This window comes from Lepus europaeus, chromosome 5 (genome assembly GCF_033115175.1).
Source record: "Lepus europaeus isolate LE1 chromosome 5, mLepTim1.pri, whole genome shotgun sequence".
NCBI classification, from domain to species: domain Eukaryota; kingdom Metazoa; phylum Chordata; class Mammalia; order Lagomorpha; family Leporidae; genus Lepus; species Lepus europaeus.
The window spans coordinates 156,150,341-156,174,585 of NC_084831.1; the positions used below are offsets into that span (position 1 = coordinate 156,150,341).

Below are 24,245 nucleotides of genomic sequence, written 5' to 3' on the forward strand. Positions count from 1 at the left end.
TCCGACATGGATGGCAAAGCCCCAAGCACTTGGGCCATCGTCCACTGCTTTCCCAGGTGCATTATCAGGGAGCTGGATCAGAAGTGGAACAGCCAGGATGTGAACCAGCGCCCGTATGGGATGCCGGCGCTATAGGCGGTAGCTTAACCAGCTACGCCACAATACCAGTCCCCTCAAATCTCTTTTGAATTTTGAATTTCATATGAACATGATAAATTATCATTGATCCAGAGAAAGGTAACCAGAACTGAGAAGGCCTTACAATAGTTACATAAATGCAGTGGGAAGTGGAGTTGAATTTTCTGTTTAGAGGAGCGAGGACTTGACTAGGAAGCGTGGTGGAGAGGAAGAGCTCTTGTAGACAAAGCATTTGACGTACTCTTTGTGACTCCAGAGGCTTGCATAGCAGTTAGAGAGAAGACAGTTTGACCTCCATATATTAAATGTATTTCTCAGTTACGGAATAAAGAGATAGCAGGAAATATATGCATGGAACAAGATAATAACCTAGCGTATTCAGAAAAGACTTTTTCCCCACAATTTTCCAGACTTCTGCAATGCTGAGTCCTTGTGAAATCCCTTTGGGGTGGCAGGCTTTTCCTATTCTGGGAAGCCTTGTTCAGTCTTGACCCGCGTTCATCTGATTTCAGTTGCTGGGGAGACCATCCTGGTTGATGGGGTCAGTGAGGAATTCCAGCTTGTCGACCTGCTCCCTAGCACCCACTACACTGTCACCATGTATGCCACCAGCGGGCCTCTCACCAGTGGAACCATCAGCACCAACTTCTCCACCCGTGAGTACATGCTCATCTCCATACCTGATATGCCTGGTGGCTTTGGAGCTCCTAAAACTCAGTGTCTTTGTGGTGGATGAGCTGATAGTCTGTGGGCTTTGGACAGTGTGGCTATGAGTGTTCTTATTTTGGCTGACGATGGCCCAAATCCAGCGCAGGTGAGCAGCAGCCGCCAGCCAGCACACATGAGCTTTCTGCTCTCACCTTAAATCTGCGTTCAAGGAGCAGAATCAGACCGAACGAAGCCAGCACCAGGAGTGCATCTGATCCGGAAAAATCTGATGGATGGTAGAGGGCTAGAAAGCGGGAAGAGGGCTGCGAGGTGGAGTCATGCCAGGAGACCAGTAGACAAAGGTTACACATGAGAATGTTTCCAGTTCAAGAGTGAACTCTCAGATGTGTGGGGTTTCAAGATTCTTTTATTTATTCGAACGGCAGAGTTACAGAGAGGCAGATGCAGAGGGAGGGAGGGAGGGAGGCAGAGAGAGAGGTCTTCCACCTGCTGGTTCACTTCCCAAACGGCGGCAATGGCCGCAGCTCTACCAACAGGAGCCAGGAGCTTCTTCTGGGTCTCCCAGAAGGTACCCAAGGACTTGGGCCATCTTCCACTGCTTTCCCAGGACATAGCAGAGAGCTGGATTGGAAGTGAAGCGGCCAGGATTCCAACCAGCACCCATATGGGATGCTGGCACTGCAGGCAGTGGCTTTACCCACTATGCCACAGAGCCAGCCCCACAGATGTGGATTTGACAATGTCTGAGTCCCAGGTATAGGTCAGACTGACAGATGCCGCAGCCAGGCTTAAAGATCCAGATGATGGAAGGGGGAGAGAGCACAGTGAATGATTGTCTTCTGACCCATGAGTGCCCTTAGCCTGCCCAAGCAGCCCTGAGACCACGGAGCTGGAGGAGACACCCGTGCCTGACGTCAGTCAGGGAGTTGCTGGAGAGGCACCTCCACTTTGGCAATGACTTTCCCGTTTACAGTCCTGGACCCTCCTGCAAACCTGACCGCCAGTGAGGTCACCCGACAGAGCGCCCTCATCTCCTGGCAGCCTCCCAGGGCAGAGATTGAGAACTACGTCTTGACCTACAAATCCGCCGATGGAAGCCGCAAGGTGAGCGTTTGCAGGGGAGGATAGAGAACAGCTCTCCCAAGGATAGCCATGTGAAAACTGACCAATGGAACCACCGGTGGAGATTGGAGGGAGGGGGTGGGACTGACTCACAAGGAACCAAGTAGGCTTCCCATTACAGATGTGGAGCCAACCTGGATGGGAGATTCCCAGTCTGCGGGCCAGGTGACCTGGGGGTAGCCCTGGTCCTGATGCTATGCCTCACACAGGGAGGCGGAGCACCAGTCTGCCCGGAGCCTCTGTTCCCCCTCTATACAGTGGGCTTCTATCCCTCAACTTTTAATTTGAAGACACAAAGCACACGGGCAAGTTTAAGTACACGGAAAGAATCGTCTGTAACAGGACCAAGCAAACATAAGCTGTACACCAAATTCCACAGACTTTTCTGCCTCTCAATTAGGCATTACAAATGCCTCATCAATACAGCCTGTAGTAAAGAGAAGACACATTTTTGTTTGGCATCAACAGTTGAAACAGTTCATCTAGAGCCCTGGTTTCCCAATCTTTGTTTGCAGTGGAATCCTTTTTGAAACTGACATCACATGCAGAACCAAATATACGAAATAGACGTAAGCAGGGCCAGTCTGTCTGATGGGAGTAGGGAGGCCTAGGTTCTTGCTTGCGCAGCTTCCCTCTCTGCCCTCAAGGGAGCCCAGTGCAATCGGAAAACACTGGCATCAATAATCCAGGCCCTGAAGTTCTCCCAGTGTGCATCTGTGAGAGAGCAGCTGGCCTGACTCTCACAGGGGAGCTTCCTCTAGGCGTATGGTGGCAGGCAGAGGACGACAATGGCCACTGGGCTGCTGAGCTAGCCAGCTGTAGGGTCTGACTCCCCCCACCCCACTCTCCCCTGTTACAGGCCGCTCACTCTCCGCTCGCTCCCTTCCTCCCACCCCTCCCGCAGGAGCTGATTGTGGACGCGGAGGACAGCTGGATCCGCCTGGAGGGCCTCCTGGAGAACACAGACTACACAGTGCTCCTGCAGGCAGCCCAGGAAACCTCCCGCAGCAGCACCACCTCCACCGCCTTCAGCACAGGTGAGGGAGTCGCGGCCACTCCGACGCCGCCTGCTCCCCTGCACGCAGCTTGGCCAGGAGGAGCCTCTCACCGGCCTCCTTCCTTTGCCAGGAAACCGCTCACCACCAAGGCAATCACAGGAACCGGAAGTGCAGACCTCCGGTCCGTCTGGGCCAACAAAGTGCATCCAGTAAAGGCATCCCGTTCTCTCCCCTTCGGTCCTCAAGTGTTTTTCCATCGCAGTTGTTCTTCCCTTCTCCCTCCTTTGGCTCCTGCCTGCAGGGGTGTAGCTGGTCAGAGCAGCAGCCCTGAACCCTCCATACTAAACCCACCGCTCTTCTCCATGTACACAGCACCCTCACACTCCCACTATCCCAGTACAATCTTCATATCAGCTGGGTGAGGGCGGCCGTGTGCATCCCACTTCACAGAGGATGAAACCGAGACGCACAGAGATGGAGACTCAGGTGGCTAGGAAATGGGTCAGAGCTCTGACCACAGCCTCTGCTTCTAAAGCCACTGGGTCTTCGTGTAAAATGCTCACAAGGGATAAAAGTGTCCAACTAGCCCTAACGAGAAATAACCTACACCCAGCCTTTGCACATGATTTCCCATACTCTGTCTTAACCGCATTGCGTACATTATCTAATTGAATTCTCACAAATGAGGTAATTTGGCCATAGACTGGTGAGGAACTCACCAAGGTCCTGCAACTCTAGAGTGGGACATGTCCTAGCCCTGGAGTCGGTGCAACCATTTTTTGCTATCTCCCACAATGCCCTTTATAGTTTGTAATACACAAATTCCCAGCTCAGGCTTTGAATTCTTCCCCTGCCCTACACTCTGGGAGTGGGCATACGAATGAGACAGTTGTGAGCCTGCCCCTTGTCCCTGTCTGTCATCTCAGATAAGCAGGAAGGTGGGATTCCTGTCCATGCTCCCAAGCCCATCCTTCCATTCCCCGACAGGTGACGGGAAGTTGTAAATGACAGTGCAGACCACCAGCCAGACACACCAGATGTCTCCCATGGTTCTATGAGGTAGTGAGATAATGAATGAATTTTCTTTTCTCTGCTTCTCTACCCTTTTCAATATTTTACTGGGAAGATCCAATTTAAACCCAAGTCACTGATGCATACCCAATCTCACTGGCCCTGTCTTGGAGACGTAGAAGAACCCCTGAAATGACTGCTTGTGAATGAAACATCTGTGGACAGAAGTAATGCATGCGAAAGTGCCTTGTGTAAAGCCAGGCACATAGAGAGATAATAGATACTGGTTGAGTTGAATAATTAAATATCAACTGCAGAGCTTGGTAGAGTGGGCTCTGATGAAACAAAGCTGAAAGAGGAAAAGATTCATAATACCCATGGAAGGGTGGCAGAGGCAAAGAGGTACACACAAGGCATCTTCAAGGGTTCTTTGGGATGGGCATCGTGGTACAGCAGATAAAGCAGCTGTTTGGGACACCCACATCCCATACTGGAGTGCCAAGGATCAAGGTGGCCTCTGCTTCCACTACAGCTCCCTGCTGATGCATATGCAAAAGGCAGGAGTTGATGACTAAGTATTTGGGTCCCTGTTACCCAAAGTGGGAGACCTGGATATAGTTCCTGGTTCCTGGCTGTTGTGGGCATTTGAGGAGTTACCTAGTGATCAAAGATTTCTCTGTCTCTCTCTCTTTCTCTCTCTCCTTCCTCCTGGGTTTCAAGTAAACAAAAATGAATAAAGATTTGTAAAAAATACCTTGTAGATTGTGTATCATGAAAATGAAAGATTTCAAGAGTTCTTTGCACCAAGATAAGCATCTTTTCAGTTTTCTGTGAATTTTTGGAAGTATCTTCCTACCCTCAGAGTATGATGCTCAAAGTCCTTCTAATTTCAGACTGCCACACAGATGCAAATTTCCCTGAATAAATTGCACTAAGGCATATTATCATTCACATATTGTTGAGTCCTCACTGCCTATTCTTCACTCCTTCCTCCCCTTTCTTAGCCTAGTCTTAGCCTAGTCAAGTACAAAATTTTTAAAAATTGTATTTATTTTCATTTAATTTGAAAAGTAGACTATGGGTAATCTTCCATCCTCTGGTTCACTCCCCAAATGCCCACAACAGCCAAAGCTGGGCTTGGCCAAAGCCAAGGACTGGAAACTCAACCCAGACCTCCCGCATAGGTGGCAGGCAGCCATCGCCACTGTCTCCTAGGGTCTGCATTGGTAGGAAGTTGGAATCAGAAGAACGGAGGCTGCCAGGTTGGACTCCCAGGCTTGACTTGGCTCCTGCCATGCAAGACACCTGAGGGACACTCTGGAAGCCCCCTAACTGATGGCAAACCAGGGCTGATGGAATTGGAAGGTAATTTTAATGAAGTCTTTCTGACTTCATTGACTGTACTGGAGTTTTCAACTTAGCAGCAACCTGTTTATCTTCTTCAGACAGACAGCTATCAGCTGACGATTCTGCTTTCTATGCCTGCTCTGCTGGAACAACAGAGCTTAAAATCTGGCCCAAAGAGGCCTCCATCCAGTGCCGAATCTCCACCTTGTCCTGAGTGGACCAAGATAAATGATTCTTTTCAAACAGATGCCTACCTAATGGTCTGTAAAAGAGTTGAGATGACAAAAAAGTCAGGAGAAGAACAGAGAGACAGAGGGGGAGAGAGAGACAAAGAAATAGAGACAGAGAGACAGAGACAGAGAGAGACAGAGGGGGAGAGAGAGACAGAGAGACAGAGACAGAGAGAGACAGAGACAGAGAGAGAGACAGAGGGGGAGAGAGAGACAGAGAGACAGAGACAGAGAAACAGAGGGGGAGAGAGAGACAGAGAGACAGAGACAGAGGAGAGAAATAGAGACAGAGAGACAGAGACAGAGACAGAGGAGAGAAAAGAAAAGAAGCCTCTTTCGATCAAGATGTCTTCCTTGTTGTGTTCCCGCCACACAACATAAACCCATTTCTTTCTTTCCATCATGTTAATAGCTTCCTATCCTCTTGTCTCTGGTGTTTGCACAAAGCTCTGGGGGGAATTAAATACAAGTAGTATGGAAGAGAAAAATATGGATACATTATTTATAATGTACTGTCTCCTGAAATTTCATCCAAGGTCTACTTGTCTTTTAGAGACATGAATATAAATGAGGAAACACATCTCCCCGCAGAGCGACAGGGACTTGGTGAAATGATCTTCGGAGAGGCAGGTTTCATTGTCTTTTTTAATCCTATAAAAAGCAAACAAGGCTCTTGCTTTAGAGCTCATCCTTAGAGACAGTGAACACGATACGATAGGCTGTCTTGACCTTGAGGTTAAGCGGAGGCAAGCATTTGTAGAGGTACCTAGAGAGGGGTAATGAGAAGTTTTCTTTCATTGTCTTTGCTTCACTCCCTGCAGTCCCTCATCTAGGCTGAGCTGCTCTGTGGGGTTTTCCTGGAAAACTCTGGAGTCTACTCTAACACAAGCTTCAGTTTTTGAGGTTATGAACTTTAACGAAGACTGGAAAACCCTACACAGAGAGACAACGGATAGCAGATAATGGAAATCACGCAGTTGTTAGAGATTTCTGTTGGAAAGAAAAATGGTCTACCCACTGCTATCTGCCCTTATATGTCGTTCCACAGAAAGATGAAAGCAAATGCTGCCTAGTTTGCTGCAAAAAATTTTGAAACCCATGCATAATTTTTTCATGCTATACATTTTTTCATGGACTTTTTTGAAGACATTGATTTTTAAAAAATTTGCACCAAAATAAGCTTACATTTTCTTCCATTTTCATGGACATTTTCCCCTTTTTTCTCTCAAAATTTTTATTTGCTCATTTTTATTTTATTTTAGTTGAAAGGTGAAGAGACCAACAGAGACAGAGACAGACATACACATACCAATTTAGAGATTTTTCCATTCATTGGTTGATTCCCCAAATGCCCTCAACATCCAGAGCTGGGTGAGGCCAAAGCCAGGAGCTCAGAACTCAATCTGGGTCTCCCACATGGGTAGCAGAGACCCAAGTTCTTGAGCCATCACCTGCTGCCTCCCATGGTCTGCATCAGTGAGAAGCTGGAATCAAACCTGGGCACTCCAATATGGGATGAGGGCAACTTATCCACTGTGCCAAATGCCCACCCCAGAATGAACCTTTTGAAGGACCCACATATATACCACACATGCCCCTCACCAAAGTGGGCGGTTGTCAGGGATTCTCTCTGCTCCACTACTTGGGATAGTTTGAATTCTTTTCTCATTGAGACAAGCAAACCCTAACACAGAGAGGTCCACCTTGTTCTTCCTGTGGCACCTGGCTGTGGAGAGGGAAATGGAGCACTAACATCATTTGAGCAAACTACTGCCAAGCACTACGTAGGTGCCAGTCAGATCAGAGGTCTGAATTCAACACCCTGCCCACCTTACTGCATCAATGTCCATCTCCAGCAAGGGTCTTTCTCTGTATCCTCTTACTTTCTTCCTTTTCCTCCCATCTCTTCTTCCACTCTTGTAACCACTCCCATGCGTTGAGTTGCTATCCTTCTGTTTGTGTTTTTGAAAAATATGTTCTTATAAAACGTTTTTCAGCATAAGCTTTTTAAATGTATGTATATGATTGGATTCCATAATTCATTCCCTATTCCCAGATTTTTTTCATCAACAATTTTAAATCTTTTATTTATTTTATTTGAAATGCAGCAACACACACACACACGCACACACACAGAGTGTGTCACCCATCCATGATTCACTCTTCCAATGCCTGTAAGAGTCAGGATGGGGCCAGTTCTCTCCAGGTCTCCCACATAGGTGGCAGAGACTCAGCTACGTAAGCCATCACCTGCTGCTCCTAAGGAGGCAGGAAGCTAGAATCCAGAGAAAACCTGGAACTTGAACCCAGGCACTCTGATATGTAATGTGGGCTTCCCAAGTAGTGTCTTCTGGGCTAAACCCTGCCCCAGCACCCTTTTTAGACCCACCCATATTGTTATACGTGTACATACCTTTTGATTTGAATTTTACAAATACTACACGATGTGCCTTATCACATTTGACCTCTCCATACTCCCAGAGGACATCCAACTGTCTCCAGCCTCCCACCACCACACAAGTGCTAGAGTAACTTGTTGCTTGTAGCTTATCCCTTGTACCTGCCTGCTTATGGATCAGTGAGCCAATGCCATGGGGATATGAAGAGGAGGAATTGCTGGGTCGTAGGGTATGTGCTTATATAACTTAACTAAGTACTGCTCCCTCATTGGCTGTACTTGTCTACACTCATGCCCACAGTGCATGAAGGATCCAGTTCCTTAATGACATGTATCATTCCCGAAGACTTCACATCTTAACTTGGTAATATCTGACAATATCTTAAGTATGATTGCTCTAGCTAAATGTCTCTAAATAGCAATAAACTTGAGTCAAGCATTTTTTCATATGTTTGTTAACCTTCAGAGTTTCCTTTTTTTGAAAATTGCCTGTTCTATTAGGCAGAGATCCTCAATTAAATTTGAGATTTTCCAGTCTTTTTTTTTTTAAGAAAAAGCCATCTAGTTAAAATACAATATACCTACCAAGAATGTACATAAGCCTACAGATCAGTGACCTTTTTATCTGATCACATTGATCATAACCAACACCCAAATTCAAAACAAAGCATTACTAGTACCCTAAGAGTCCTCACCATTAGCCCCCTCTTTGGTTCTTCTTTTAACACATGAAATAAGAATATATTGTCATTTACATGGTATGACTCAGGGAAGCAATATTTATAACTATAAACCAAATGATTTGACATCTGCATAATTTTTATTCTCTGTATATGTATTAATTACACAAATAAGAGGAAATGTGATATTTTTCTTTTTGGGCCTGGCCTACTTCACTTAATTATGATCTCCAGTTGCATCCACTTTGTTTTAAATGTCAAGATTTTATTTTTTATTATGGCTGATTAATATTACATCATGTATCCATACCACGTTTTCTGTATCCACTCTCATTTGATAGACGTGAAGTTGATTCCATTATCTTAGCTGTTGGAATTGAACTGATATAAACATGGGAGTCCAGGTACCTCTTTCATATGCTGATTTCATTTCCTTTGGATATATTCCCAGTAGTGGATTAGTTGGGCCATATGGTAGATCTAGTTTTAGTTTTCTGAGGAATCTCTATACTATCTTTAATAATGACTGTACCAGCTTACACTCCCACTAACAGTCTTTAGGGTACATTTTTTCTCCACAACTTCATTAGCATTTGTTATGTTTTGATTTTTTGATAATAGCCATTCTAACTGGGGAAAGGTGATACATCATTGTGATTTTTATTTGCATTTCCCTGATGGCTAGTGTTCCTGAGAATTTTTTGATGTGTCTGTATACCATTTGTATTTCAACACTTGAAAAAATGGCTGTGTATAACCTTTGCCCATTTCTTAATTGAATTATTTGTTTTATTGTTGTTGAGTTTCTTGAGCTCCTTATATATTCTGGATATCAATCTGTTATTGGATGCATAGTTTGCAAATATTTTCTCCCATTCTGCTAGTTACCTCTTCACTTTGTTCACTGTTTCCTTTGCTGTGCAGAAAAGTCTTAGTTTGATGTAATCCCATTCATCTATGTTTGTGTTTATTGTGGCTTCTGGGATATTATCCAAGAAGTCTTTTCCTAGGCCACTGTCTTGTAGCATTTCCCCTGTTTTCCTCTGGTAATTTGATCACTTCAGGTCTTAGATTTAGATCCTTGATCCATTTTGAGTTGATTTTTGTATAGGGTATAAGGTAGGGTTCTAGTTTCAAACTTTTGCATGTGGAAATTCAATTTTTCCAATACTGTTGAAGAGACTGTCTATTCTCCAGGAAGTGATTTTAATTTATTTGTTAAAGATTAGTGGTTGTGAATGCATGGAGAAATTTCTGGGCTTTCTCTTCTGTTCGATTGGTTCACATGTCTATATTTGACCAGTGCCAGGCTGTTTTGATTATAACAGCCCTATAGTGCGTCTTGAAACCTGGTATTGTGATGCCTCCAGCTCTGATTGTATTGCTTAAGATTGTTTGGCTATCCATGGTCTTTCATGTTTCCATGTGGATTTCAGGATTGTTTTCTCCAGATCTGGGAAGAATGTCCTTGGTATTTTGATTGGGGTCACGTTGAATCTGTAAATTCCTTGGATCTTGTGTGTGTGTGTGTGCATGCATTTCTATTGCATTCATTAATGTTCAGCAATTTTCACTGTAGAGATCTTTCACATCCTTGGTTAAATTTATTTCAAGATATTTACCTTTTGTAGCTATTGTGAATGGGACTGCTCTTCCAAGTTCTTTCTCAGCCATGGCACCGTTTGTGTTTACAAAGGCTATTTTGTGTGTGTGTTGATTTTATATGTCACAAATTTGCCAAATTCTCTTATGAGTTCCAAGTGTGTTAGTGGATTCCTTTTGTTGCCCTTTATAAATGATTGTGTCGTCCGCAAACAGGGATAATTTGACTTCTTCCTTTCCAATTTGTATCGCTTTGATCTCTTTATCTTATCTAATGGCTCTGGCTAAAATTTACAGAACTATATTGAATACTAATGGTGAGAATAAGCACCTTTGTCTGGTTCCAGATCTTAGTGGAATGGCTTGCAGCTTTTCCCTATTCAATTCAATGTGACGCTGGGTGTTGATTTGTCATGTATTGTCTTGATGGTGGTGAGGTATGTTCCTTCTGAACCCAATATTAAGGTTTTTATCATGAAAGGACGTTGTATTTTATCAATTCTTTGTCTGCCTGTACTAAGATAATCATGTGGTTTTATCCTTCCTTTTGTTGATGCGATATATCACATTTATTGATTTGGGTTTGTTGAACCATCTCTGCATCCCTGGGAAAAATCCCACTTGATCTGGGTGGATGATCATTTAGAAGTGCTGTGTTTTCTTTCCTAGTATTTTGTTGAGGATTTTTGCATCTATGTCCTTCAGGGATATTGGTCTATAGTTACCTTTTTTATTGTTGTTTCTTTCTTTGATTTTGCAATTAAGGTAGAGACTGTCTGTTCTCCAGGAAGTGATTTTAATTTATTTGTTAAAGATTCGTGGTTGTGAATGCATGGAGAAATTCCTGGGCTTTCTCTTCTGTTCTGGCCTCATGGAATGAGTTAGGAAGGGTTCTGTCCCTTTTAATTGTTTTGAGTAATTTAAGCATTAGGAATGGTTTGTCATTAAAAGTTTGATAGAATTCAGCAATGGCCAGTGCTGTGGCTCAATAGGCTAATCCTTCGCCTGCGGCGCCAGCACACTGGGTTCTAGTCCCGGTTGGGGCGCCAGATTCTGTCCCGGTTGCCCCTCTTCCAGGCCAGCTCTCTGCTCTGGCCTGGGAAGGCAGTGGAGGATGGCCCAAGTGCTTGGGCCCTGCACCCCATGGGAGACCAGGAGAAGCACCTGGCTCCTGGCTTTGTATCAGTGCGGTGCGCCGGCCTCAGCGGCCATTGGAGGGTGAACCAACGGAAAAGGAAGACCTTTCTCTCTGTCTCTCTCTTTCTCACTATCCACTCTGCCTGTCAAGAAAAAAAAAAAAAGAATTCAGCAATGAAGCCAACTAGGACTGAGCTTCTCTTTGTTCAGAGGGTCTTTGTTACTGATTTGATGCCAGTCTTGGATTTGGGTCTATTCAGGGTTTCTGTGTCTTCATGGCTCAGTTTTGGTAAATTATGTGTCCACAACCTATCTACTCCAATTTGCTGGCATAGCCTTTTTGTAATAACTGCTAATTATTCGTTGCATTTCTGTAGTATTGTTTGTAACATCTCCTTTTCCATTTCTGATTTTATAAATTTGGGTCTTCTTCCTTTTGTTTTTTGGTTACTTGGGCCAATGATTTATCAATATTTTTGTTTGTTTGTTTCTTTAAAAAAAAGCACTTCATTTCACTGATCTTTTATATAGTTTTTAAATTTTTTTTGACAGGCAGAGTTAGAGAGAGAGAGAGACAGACAGACAGACAGACAGAGAGAAAGGTCTTCCCTCTGTTGGTTCACCCCCAAAATGGTCTTTACAGCTGGCGCGCAGCGCCAATCTGAAGCCAGCAGCCAGGTGCCTCTTCCTGGTCTCCCATGTGGGTGCAGGGCCCAAGCACTTGGGCCATCCTCCACTGCACTCCCAGGCCACAGCAGAGAGCTTGACTAGAAGAGGAGCAACCGGGAAAGAATCCAGTGCCCCAACCAGCACTAGAACCCAGGGTGCCGGTGCCACAGGTAGAGGATTAGCCTAGTGAGCCGCGGCGCCAGTCTTATATAGTTTTTTAAACTTCCATTTTGTTTATTTCTTCCTGAATTTTTATGATTTGTTTCCTCCAACTAATTTTATGTTCAGTTTGTTCTTGTTTTTATAGGTTCTTGATAATGCATTCTTAGATCATTTATTTAAAATCTTTCCAATTTTTTGAAATAGGCACTTGTTTCTGTAAACTTTCCTCTTAAGACTACCTCGATAAGTTTTGATATGTTGTGTTTTCCTTTTCACTCAGTTTAAGGATGTTTTTATTTCCTTTTTGATTTCTTCTATGGTCCAATGTTCACTTAGGAGTGTGTTGTTTAGTCTCCACATGTTTTTGTATTTTCTATAATTTTTTGTTGTTAATTTCCACCTTCATTCCATTGAGGTCACAAAAGATACATATGATTTCTGTTTTTTTGAACTTATTGAGACTTTTTTAAAAAAGATTTATTTTATTTATTTGAAAGACAGAGTTACAGAGAGAGGCAGAGACAGAGAGAGAGGTCTTTCATCCACTGGTTCACTCCTCAGATGGTCGCAACAGTCAGAGCTGTACCGATCTGAAGCCAGGAGCTTCTTCCAGGTCTCCCACATGGGTGCAGGGTCCCAAGGACTTGGGCCATCTTCTATTTCCCAGGCCACAGCAGAGAGCTGGATTGGAAGAGGAGAAGCTTGGACTAGAACCGGTGCCTATATGAGATGCTGGCACTTCAAGCCAGGGCTTCAACTTGCTGCGCTACAGCGCCGGCCCCGAGACTTGTTTTATGGTCTGGTGTATGGTCTATCCTAGAGACTATTCCATGCCCTGGCGAAAAGAACATGTATTCTGCAGCTCTTGGATGAAATGTTCTGAAGATATATATTTAGGTCCGTTTGGTCTATAGTAGAGATTAGTTCCATTGTTTCTACATTTTTTGTCTGTTTAATCTGTCCATTGATGAAAGTGGGGTGTTAAAATTCCCCATTGTTATTGTACTGGAGTTTATGTCTCCCTTTAGATCCATTAACAATTGGTTTATAAAACTGGATGCCTTGGCATTGGGTACATACACATTTACTGTAGTCATATCTTTTTATTGAATTGATCTGTTGAACATTACCTAATGACCTTCTTTGTCTCTTTTAACAGTTTTTGTCTTAAGATCGATTTTTATTGACATGAGAATAATTATTCCTGTTCACTTTTTATTTCCATTTGCATACAATTTTTTACATACTTTGACTTTCAATCTGTGCATATCCTTATTGGTGAAGTATGTTTCTTGTAGGCAGTATATAGATTTTTTTTTTTATCCATTCATCCAGTCTGTACCTTTTAATTGGAGAATTTAGTCCATTTACATTCAAGGTTATTTTTTGTGTGTAATGACTTGCTTCTGCCATTTTTCCATGAATATTCCTTTATTTGTTTTGAATCTCTCTCTCTCTCTTTTTTTAAGAAGGTTTTCTGCCTTCACATTGTTTCATGATGCTGAATGTGTTTCTCTGCTTCTGTGTGTAGTATATCCTTAAGTATCATTTGTAAGGCTGGTCGGGTAGTGACAAGTTCTTTCAATTTTTGCTTGTCTTAGAAGAGCTTTATTTTACTTTCATTCATGAATGAGAGCTTCACCTGGTAAAGTATTCTGGGTTAGCAAGTTTTTTTCTTTTAGGACTTGGACTATATCTCTTCATTGTCTCCTGGCCTTCATTGTCTCCTGGCCTGCTGTTAATCTTACAGAAGATCCTTTTTAGGTACTTGGGATTTCTTTTTTGCATATTTTAAAGTATTTTCTTTATGTTTTACTTTTGAAGGTTTGACTACAATGTGTTGTGGTGAGCATCTTTTCTAAGCATGCCTTTTGGGGCTCTATGTGCTTCCTATGTTTGGATGTCTGTATCTTTCTCCAAATTGGGAGAATTTTCTGCCATTAGTTTGCTAAATAATTTTTCTAAGCCATTCATTTTTTCTAGACCTTCAGGAGCTCCAAAGACTCATATGCTTGGTCATTTGATGGCATCCCATAGATCCGGAACACTGTTTTTCATCTAATTTTTCTTTTTTTATTAGTCTAGCTGAGACATGTCAAAAGACATGTTTTCTACAGTATTCTTTCTTCTGCTTCACCAAGTCTCTTATTAAAGCTTTTAACTGTATTTTTGATTTTTTGAATACTTCATTTCTAATATTTGATTTTTCTTCAATATCTTTATCTTTGCATGTCATGTGCAGATTTCCTTATTTCAGTAAACTCTTTCTCTGTGTTCTTGAGTAACCTTACAAGCACTCTTTTGAATTCCTTTCAGGCACATTGTCGGTCTCTCCTTCTTCACAATCCAACATTAATATATTTTGTGTCCTTTTTGGGAAGTCCTATTGCCTTCCTTGTTCATGTCTCTTATGTTTTTTGTTGTTGTTGTTAATTTTTACATATCTGGGGGACCACTGATTTTCATCTCCTCTTGGGGGCATAGGTGTTTTTTCTGATTGCAGGCTTTGTTCTTGGAAATGTGCTCTGTGCCTTGGTGGAAAGAAACTGGCACTGCAGTTCCAGAGGTGTGTGTGTGCTTTCTGGGGCCAGGAAATCTGGCCACCATCTGTGGTTGTTTCAAGAGTCGAAAGTGATGCCCAGGTGGGGTGTATTGTAGTTACAGTCAGGAGGAGGATGGAAAGCTGGAGCTGGCTGGTTCACAGTCCCAGCCCTTCTCCGTGCCAAGGTGAACCAGCTTGTTCACAGCCCAACGTGAGCTCATGGTGCCTGAGCACCCCCCTCACCCAGGTATGCACATTTAAAGCACAAACCCACTCTCGAGAATGTCCCCTGAGCCCTCTGTGAGATCTGTCCCCATCTCTGAGTTTCCACAGAGAGACCACATGGGTGACCCAGCCACATCTAACTCCCCTCTCAGCTACATGGCCCATGCCTACCACTCTCACATTCACGGGGTACAGAGGGTCTGCTCTGTGTCCTGCAAGCTAATCACCATTCCCTGAGTCAGCACAGAGATCAGGTGCAGCTCCCCTTCAGCAGACTGAATTCGGTGCGTTGGTGGAGGGCGTGGAGGGAAGCAAAGTGGACTCCCTTCACAGAGCAAACGCTCAGCCCTCGGCCAGTTCTCAGGCCACACTCAAAGCCAGCGAGGACCACGGAATTCTCTCTCTCAAAGCCACCGGTGACCAGGGCCGCGCGGTCTCCTCTCCCCTTGCCCCGGGATAACGGTGCTTCCCAGCGCGGAGCCAGCTCTGAAATGTAGCAGTCACTGGCAGCGTGCAGCTGGCACCTGCATGTCCGGCCTCTCCTCCCTGCCCCACGGAATCTCTGTTCTGTCCATTCTCCACTGCAAATCTCTCTCAGTCAGTCCTCTGGGAATGTGGTCCTTCCTTGATTTTCTTTTGTCTTTCTGTGGCTGAGGTCATGTGGTCCCTCACTATTCAGCCATCTCAGCTCTCCAGACTTTTTAAAGCAGTCTTTTCATTATTGTATACCAAGTCTATTATATGCTCTTCTATTAACTCTCTAGATTTGTCTTACATAGCTGGTCCATTTGATACATGGCATTGCATAGGGTTACAGCTTAGTTTTTCTTTCTATAGTGACCCAGTTTGTCCAAAATCATGGACTGAATAATTCTTCTGTTTACCATCAGTTTGTGGTGCTTTACTGTATGTTAAGTTCCTATATGAACTTGGCTCTGTCTCTTAACTCCCAATTCTACTCCATAGTTTATTCATTGGATTTTTTTTTTGCAACTCCTACATATATATATATATATATATATATATATATATATATGTGTGTATATATATATATATTTTAAGATTTACTTATTTGAGAGGTAGAGATACAGAGAGGGAGAGACAGAGAGAAAGGTTTTCCATATGCTGGTTCACTCCCCAAATGTCCACAGGGCGGGAGCTGGATCCATCTGAAACCAGGAGCCAAGAGTTTCTTCTGGGTCTCCCATGTGGGTGCAGGGGCCCACCTTCCACTGGGCAGCTGCGGCCAGCACACCGTGCTGATCCGAAGGCAGGAGCCAGGTGCTTCTCCTGGTCTCCCATGCGGGTGCAGGGCCCAAGGACTTGGGCCATCCTCCACTGCACTCCTGGGCCAAAGCAGAGAGCTGGACTGGAAGAGGGGCAACCGGGACAGAACCAGCACCCCGACTGGGACTAGAACCCGGTATGCCGGCGCCACAGGCGGAGGATTAGCCTGTTGAGCCGTGGTGCCTGCCCCATTACCTTATATTTTTATGTCTATAGCCTAATGTTGGCTGGCGCCGTGGCTCAACAGGCTAATCCTCCACCTACCGGCGCCAGCACCCTGGGTTCTAGTCCCGGTCGGGGCGCCAGATTCTGTCCTGGTTGCCCCTCTTGCAGTCCAGCTCTCTGCTGCGGCCCAGGAGTGCAGTGGAGGATGGCCCAAGTGCTTGGGCCCTGCACCCGATGGGAGACCAGGAGGAAGCACCTGGCTGCTGGCTTCGGATCGGCGCTGTGCACCGGCCGCAGTGCGTCGGCCGCAGCGGCCATTTGAGGGGTGAACCAAGGGAAGGAAGACCTTTCTCTCTGTCTCTATCTCTCTCACTGTCTAACTCTGCCTGTCAAAAAAAAATTTCCTATGACATTCTTTTTGTTCTTGGCTCATTCCTGAGCATTTTATAATTTTGTATTGCTTTGTGACTTTTATCTAGTTTTTAAAAAAATACTTGCCAATTGGTTACTGCTGATGTAGAAAAAATTTTGCATATTAATCCACTATCTAGAAATTCTGATGAACTCTAATTCTAATTATTTCTTTTATTAATTTGAGGTACATGTTTCCTATTAGCTACAAGTAATGAGTTTTATTTCTATACTTCCAATACTTACCTCTCTCGTTTTTCTCTCCTTACTACATTAGCAAGGACCTCCAGAACTGTTTGACAGTGACATTGACATTGGGCAACACTGAGTTATTCCTGTTGTCAAGGGGGGAATACAACCAAAGCCTCATGTTGCATAATATGTGCAAAATCTTCATTTTTAAGTCTCTTTTAGAGGGAAAAAAAGCTATTTTTACCAAAATAAATATATAATTGGCTAACCTTGAATAAACAAGAAGATCATCTGCTCAGATCTGAAGTCTAAAATATTTATCAAGTTATGGAATTTTCTTTGAAGTTTTTGAGACAAACTTTATTATGGAACTTGACAAAATCGTTTTACTATAACAGCTCTATGGTTTAGATTGATGATTATGTTATTTTTATACTTTGGCTTACTAACGAGGTGAATTATGTTAATAGATTTTTTGGATACATTCATTTATAATTCTTGGAGGAACCTCACTTAATATGTTTTTTAATGCTCTCCTACAGTGGTTAGCTACTATCTGTCTAGACTTTTCACTTCTACAAATCAAATTGACCTATGCATTTTTTCTTGTGTTTTGAAATCCATATTTTTCTAAGTTCATTTAAAGAAAAAGCCGAACTGCAGGTGGCTTTTATTTATTTCCTTTTTTCTTCTTGGAGTGATTTATTTAGGAGAGATACCATCACTAAACCCACCTTGGCAAATTTAATGTTGCTGTTTTATTTTTTTCTTTGTTCAAATTATTTGTCAAAGTTCTTGGTTTGTGCCTGCACCAGTTTCGGCCATTGTAGTTCTGCAGGAATTCACTTGTTTTGTCTGAGAGAAGGGAAGGAGTGCAAGGCAGGGTCAGGTGTGTGGTGTGGTGAGCCCTGGCCGGGATTCGGAGCTTCATCCTGAAGGCAATGAAGGAGCCATGGATGTTTTCTGGCAAATGAGGGATTGCGTGTAAAATCGCAACAGCATTTTGGAAAGATTACTCTGGTTCAAGTGCGGAGAATGAAGCAGGTGAGGCCAGCATGGCGGCAGGGCGATGAGTGGGGACTTCACCGTGACCCAGCCCTCTTTTGCCATACTGAATCAAGAGCCACACAGGAGACCAGGAGCAGCCAGCTGATCAACTTAACCTGCTGTGAAGCTGGGTCTTCGACAGAGCAGAATCCCAGGACTAAAAGGCAAATAGTCAAGACACTGGTCTACCACGGGATGCCAGTAGCTGATCGTGGAAGGGAAGGCTCAGTAGGCCACTGCACTTGCCCTTGGGTAGAAGCCAGGGGTTGGCAGAATAGATGAGCCCGTTTCAGTGGACTGGGGATCAGTTGATTCTTTGCTCCCAGGACCTCCTTAAAGTCTCCTGGGTTTCCACTGCTACCTCCAGAACGGGGTCCCATCTCTAGTTTCACCCCCAGCTAATCAATTCTTCACACCCAGTGAGCCTCACATCCATCAGTGGACTTTTCACCTCCTGTCTTCATCAGGAGGCCTGGCTCTCCCACGGCGTGATGCAGCCCCTCAGGACTCTCCCTCCCCCATACAACGCTCTTGCTCACATCCATCAGTGGACTCTTCACCCACTGTCTTCATCAGGAGGCCTGGCTCTTCCACGCGTGATGCAGCCCTCACTTAGCTCCTCAGGACTCCCTCCCCCATACAACGCTCTTGCTCACATCCATCAGTGGACTCTTCACCTCCTGTCTTCATCAGGGGCCTGGCTCTCCCACAGCGTGATGCAGCCCTCACTTAGCTCCTCAGGACTCCCTCCCCCATACAACGCTCTTGCTCACATCCATCAGTGGACTCTTCACCTCCTGTCTTCATCAGGAGGCCTGGCTCTTCCACGGCGTGATGCAGCCCTCACTTAGCCCCTCAGGACTCTCCCTCTCCCATACAACGCTCTTGCTCCGGCTCCTGCTAAGCCCTCAGTTTTGCAAATGGGCCACTGCTTTTGCACAGGCCTGGAATGCCCTTCTCCACCGATTTGCAACTAACTTCTGCACCCCACCTATCCTAGCCCTGGGCACATCCCTGCTTTGCTACCCATCCACCTCGCGGTGGTCTCTCTCCAGAGCACGTAGAACGTAAGTTTTGTCTGTGTCTCTTAAAGTGTGGACAGCCTGAAAGAAGGGCCTGTGTCTGGCCTCCTTGTGTTCCCATCTCTTAGGCCAGTATTTAGAATCCTCGAAGCATTCCCTGTATGTGTGTTGAACGAAGAAACAGGAGAATAAACAGGTAAATGAGTCGTGAGATGCTGTGAAGGAGGCTAAGGCGGTAGGTACACCTGAAAACCAACAACAGCTGGACAGGCAATCTTACTTTGCCAGTGGACTCAGATGGCCTCCCCCAGCACACATACGGTCTAGCCAGCTACTTGGCAAACGTGGGCCATAACTTCTGACAAGGACAAGCGGACAGGAATCAGTGCCGGTAAGCAGAGGGGCCCGGAGCTGTGCGGAGCACCACGCTTGGCTCTGCTTTTGCAGACCTGGGAGGCTGTTCCCGGGAGAAACGCCGACACCAGGACTACAGGCCTATACTTAGGTCCTAAGAGCGGACAGTGGCCAGGCCCTCTCTAGGGCTATTAAATCTGACCTCTTTTTTTTTTCTTTGTCAAAAGATTTATTTATTTATTTATTTATTTATTTATTTATTTAAAAGGCAGCACAACAGAGAGAGGGGGGAAGAGACAGAAATCTTCCATCTTGTGGTTCACTCCCCAAATGGCCACAACAGCCAGGGCTGTGCAGACAGAAGCTCGGAGGCTGGAGGTCTATCCAGGTCTTCCATGTGGGTAGCAGGGGCCCAAGTACCTGGGCCATCTTTCATTGCTTTCCCAGAAAGGAGCCGGAGCAGAAGTGAAGCAGCTGGGACTGAAACCGGGGCCCCTAAGGAACGCTGGCACTGCAGGAGGCCGTGTAGCCCACTGCACCACAGTGCTGGGCCAAGTCTGACCGTTTTACAGACGGCATCCCAGGACACAGAACAAGTGGAAGGCAGGGCCGGAGAGCGTCATCCTCTGCTCCGCCTGATCGAGCTGTGGCTCACGTAGCTCATTCTACTCCACTCAGCGAGCATCCTCTGATGCTCAACACAAGCCAGTTCCTGAGCAGTTCTGGTGAGAGCCCTGCTCCTGCTGTTGATCTCCCAGTTACATGGGTAAACACTTAACCATGAGACCCGTCAGCAGGCCGAGCACTGGCATCGCTTTCTTCTTATCTTGGTGATCACCCCAGCCTGTGTTAGCTGAAAACCAAACACTGTTTCTCAGGCCAGGCTTCAGTGACTTCCCCCAAAGGGAAGGAAACCCTCTGCTTTTGCCTTTGGTCCTAAAATTTCCGTCCTGGGGAAAATTACTGGGATGATCTAAGTGAGAGTTAAAGGTAAGTCTCTGATGATATTAAATAATGTGCCATCCATAGAGCTAGGAGTGCCTGGTAATCTGTTGTAACAAATCCCCAAAATGTGTGAAGTCCCTGTACCTACACTGAGCACAGAAGAAAAGGGACCCATGAGTTCTTACTTATTAGTTGAGGCAAAGTCCAATAACCTCCAAAACTGAACAAGATGCTAAACTGGAACAAAGAGTTTAAGCTCAGGTTAAATAGTCTCCCATCCCCTCTCCTTCTCCTCCCATCAACCTAAAACTTGGACTACACTACTCTAGATGTCCCTACTGGAAAAGAGAATGGCGAGAGAAAGGAGACGGGTAGGCAGAGACAGACATTCAGTCTATCAACCCAAGAAAGAAGACAATAGGACCCCTTTAGGGTAGCACCCAGTTTTTCATTTCCACCTACCTCTTGGCCCCTCTGAGAAGAAGAGGAAAGTATACCAAACAGTAGATGTCACATCCAGCCTGTCTTAGACTCATCCAAGGGGCTTTAATGAGACACCAATTCCCAGGACCCCTGGTATTCAGAGTCAGTAGCTCTGCCACAGAACCCAAGAATCTAAATTTTAATTAAAACCTCCAGATTGAGACTGGATCCAAGGCAAAACCATGGCAGTGTTGGGAGCCAGCATGGGTTGGAAAGGAATCGTTTCCTGATCAATGATTCATTGTCCTCAAATTCAGAGGAAGGAAAAATCCTAGGTGGCTACCCCTGAGAATCTGCACAAATGCTTGGGGCTGCTCTTTCCATTCGTGCCAGAGGCTAAGGTGTAGTAAGTAGTGTCTATCAACAACCAGATGGCCTTGCCATTTGTCCTGGGCAAGACAAGTGCACCCAGCAGGTGTGCAGCAGCCTCTCGCACCTCTGATGAGTGTCTCCACCAACGCCAATGCTGGGGGCCTGGAAGGAACAATGCACGGTGCCTCCTCGCCCAGAGCACCGTCTAGGATCTTCATCCCCTCCAACCTTGTGGCACCCCTTAGACAACACTTTTCTAAAGTTGCTCTTATTTCCACTTTCTGACTTTAAAAAAATGAATATACAATAGTCATTTGGGTACTTAAAGCCCTCGTTCTCCAGGAAAATCATCTCAGTTGGCTATGTTCGTGGAAGGTCTAACTTTAAACCAACTGATGCATGCGAGTCCTTTAAAAGCCCCTGTAACATAAATAATATCTGATCTATTATCAACATGAATAACATGTGTAAGACACTTATACTGAATTGCTTTGTCTTCATGTGGTTATTTGTATAAGGTTGTTGTTTTAAGGTTTGGATGGAGATGCCTTGGGGAGGGCACACTGAGTATTAGAAATTTGGAGCTCTGGTTCCTTTAAGAAATGGAGTTGATTTCATAAAAACATTTTCTTCAGGAGAAAGGACTATTAGTGCATAAAGTAAGAGTGAGCTGAAGTCCAAGAACATTCTGTGCCGATTTTCTAAAATGAGAAATCAAGCAGTGAGAAGGGAGACAGGAAGGCAGACGGGCTGACTGCTCCAGACACAAGGTCAAGCGTAGCCAGGGTGTCAGGAAACAAGAGCAGTGCTTCCCAAGCAACGGGGAGCAGGCACAGAGGCCACGCGCACCTGTCACCTGGATCAAAACCATAACACTAGGAATAGGTGGGATCTGGAACTTCAACGTGTTCCAGAACATTCTGGAGGTGAAAGTTTACAAATTTCCTGCAGCTATTAAGGTGGCAGGGTAAACACATGTAATTTGAGCAAAGAATTTTGAGGTAACTTTCACCTTCAGATTTTTGTATTCTTCTAAGAAAAATGCCCAGGTTAATTAACCCTCTGTTGCACCCAGATGTGGGACTCTGGTTTGTGGCACACACTGGATTGCCTGTTTCAGGACAGGGCAAAGAGCCCTGCCGAGGTCTGAATGTCTGAGCTAAAGGGACTTGAGTAGGTCATACGGTCTCTCTGAGTGCGGCTTCCTCTCTGCAGGATGAAGTCTTCGATCTATACTCACCTACCGCCCTCTCGAACTTCTTGCAAGAACTAAATGAAAATAAAAATACACTTTGTGGGACAGGCATTTAGCCTAGCAGTTCAGGTGCTGTTTGGGATGCCCACACTCCACAATGGAGTGCCTGGGTGTGCCTCCGGGCTCTGGCTCCTGCTAACGTGCACCCCGGAAGACAGGAGCGATGGCTCAAGCCGTTGAGCTTCTGCCACCCACGTGGGAGATCTGGGTTGTGCCCCCAGCTCCGAGCTTTGGCCTGGTCCAGTCTCTTCCCCTGAGGGCATTTGGGGAGTGAACCAGCTGGTAGAAACACAGAAGTCTCTCTTCATCTTTCTTTATTAAATGAGGTTTTTACAAGTGCACTGTTCTCTAGAAATACTTTGTATGCCCTGGTGTGACCACTCCTGAAGAAGGCAGTGCCTGGTGCTAAGCTACCTCCACTGGGAGCTCCCTTGTTGGTGCTGGCAGCGTGCTGAAGGGCAGTCTCTGTGCTGGGAGGAGTTAACTCATCTCCAGAGGGGCCTTGCCTGAAGTCTACCCAACCCCAACAGCCTCTTCCTAACACAGGATGCTCCTTGACGATCTGGGATGGGGTCTTAAGGGAGCAGGGATTTTAGTGGGGTTGCTCCCTCCCGATGCGGCATCATGCCGTCCTCACTCCCCCAGACCCAGGTAACCTAACGTCACACCTGTAGTGCACGGGTTCTGCCACTAGGGGACATTGTAGCAACCGGCAGGAGAAGTCCCTCTCCAGTGGGAACCCTATCAACTGCACAAGCCCTTCATCGACCCACAGAGCTCCCAAACCACCATCCCTCACCCACCTGCTCTGCCTCTGACTTGCCCCGTCAGCTCCAGCATCCAGAGAACTGCGGGCGGGCTCTCTGTTTGTTGGCTTGCCTGCTAAGCTTTAAAATTTGCCCTGAAGCTAAGCTCTTCAAGACACAGGATTTAAACATCTCTTTCAGCTAATTAGATATTGTTTTACAAATTGGGCTGTTCTTTCCGAAAGATGAGCTGGCAATTTACTTCCCTTGTCCTCTCCTTAAACTTAAACTGAACTGTAGAACACGGCCGTTCGGTTGTTTGGTGCAATCAGGAGATTATTTTGCACAAGAAATGGATGTCCGCCTCCTGGGTCACGCCGAGCTTGCTTGGGCATTTCTTAATGGCCACAGTGAGGGTGATGGAACACTGGCATAGATGTTCACCTCCTTCTGTGCTCTATTTGGGCCCTTGCATCTGTAATCACAGCCTTAGTAAACCAGCCACTCACTGTATCCCTACATCTTTGGCCCGTGAGGAAGAGAGTTTCATTAGCCCCATTTTACTGGTAAGAAAGTCGAGGCCCAAGGAAGGCAGGCAGTTTGCCCAAAGTCGATCAAATGAGTGAGTGGAGGAGCCAGACCATGACCCCAGCCCTTTGGTCCTCGCCCCCATTAAACTAGATAGTGTGTGGTTGGTCCCACACGGGGGGGAGGGGTGATGCAGAGTCCCTGTGCCCACACGGGTTGAGACCCTGTGAGGATTTCTGACAGCGCTCGATGAGGTCTACAAGCGCCTCTAAAACACCACTGACCCAAGGGGCTCTGACGCAGAGTGGGGGGAAGGCTGCTTTTCTGGAAATGGCCTCTTTTCTCGTGCAGGGGGCCGAATATTCCCTCACCCCCAAGACTGTGCGCAGCACCTGATGAATGGAGACACCCTGAGTGGGGTGTACGCCATCTTCCTCAACGGGGAGCCGAGCCAGAAGCTGCAGGTGTTCTGCGACATGACCACGGACGGCGGCGGCTGGATCGTAAGCACACGCAGCTCCTCTCCTGCATCCCGCGTGTTCTAGCCCACCGCCCTCAGCAGCGGTCA

General features: G+C 45.6%; 1 protein-coding gene across 1 annotated transcript in view; it reads left to right on the top strand.

Annotated features, from left to right (window-relative positions):
- TNR (tenascin R) overlaps positions 1-24,245 on the top strand; it is an 85,329-nt gene that overhangs the window by 50,082 nt on the left and 11,002 nt on the right. The window contains exons 14-17 of the mRNA XM_062193838.1: positions 651-794; positions 1,781-1,911; positions 2,834-2,966; positions 24,029-24,180. Of these exons, the coding sequence (XP_062049822.1) occupies positions 651-794; positions 1,781-1,911; positions 2,834-2,966; positions 24,029-24,180 (560 nt within the window). The remainder of the gene's footprint in view (positions 1-650; positions 795-1,780; positions 1,912-2,833; positions 2,967-24,028; positions 24,181-24,245) is intronic.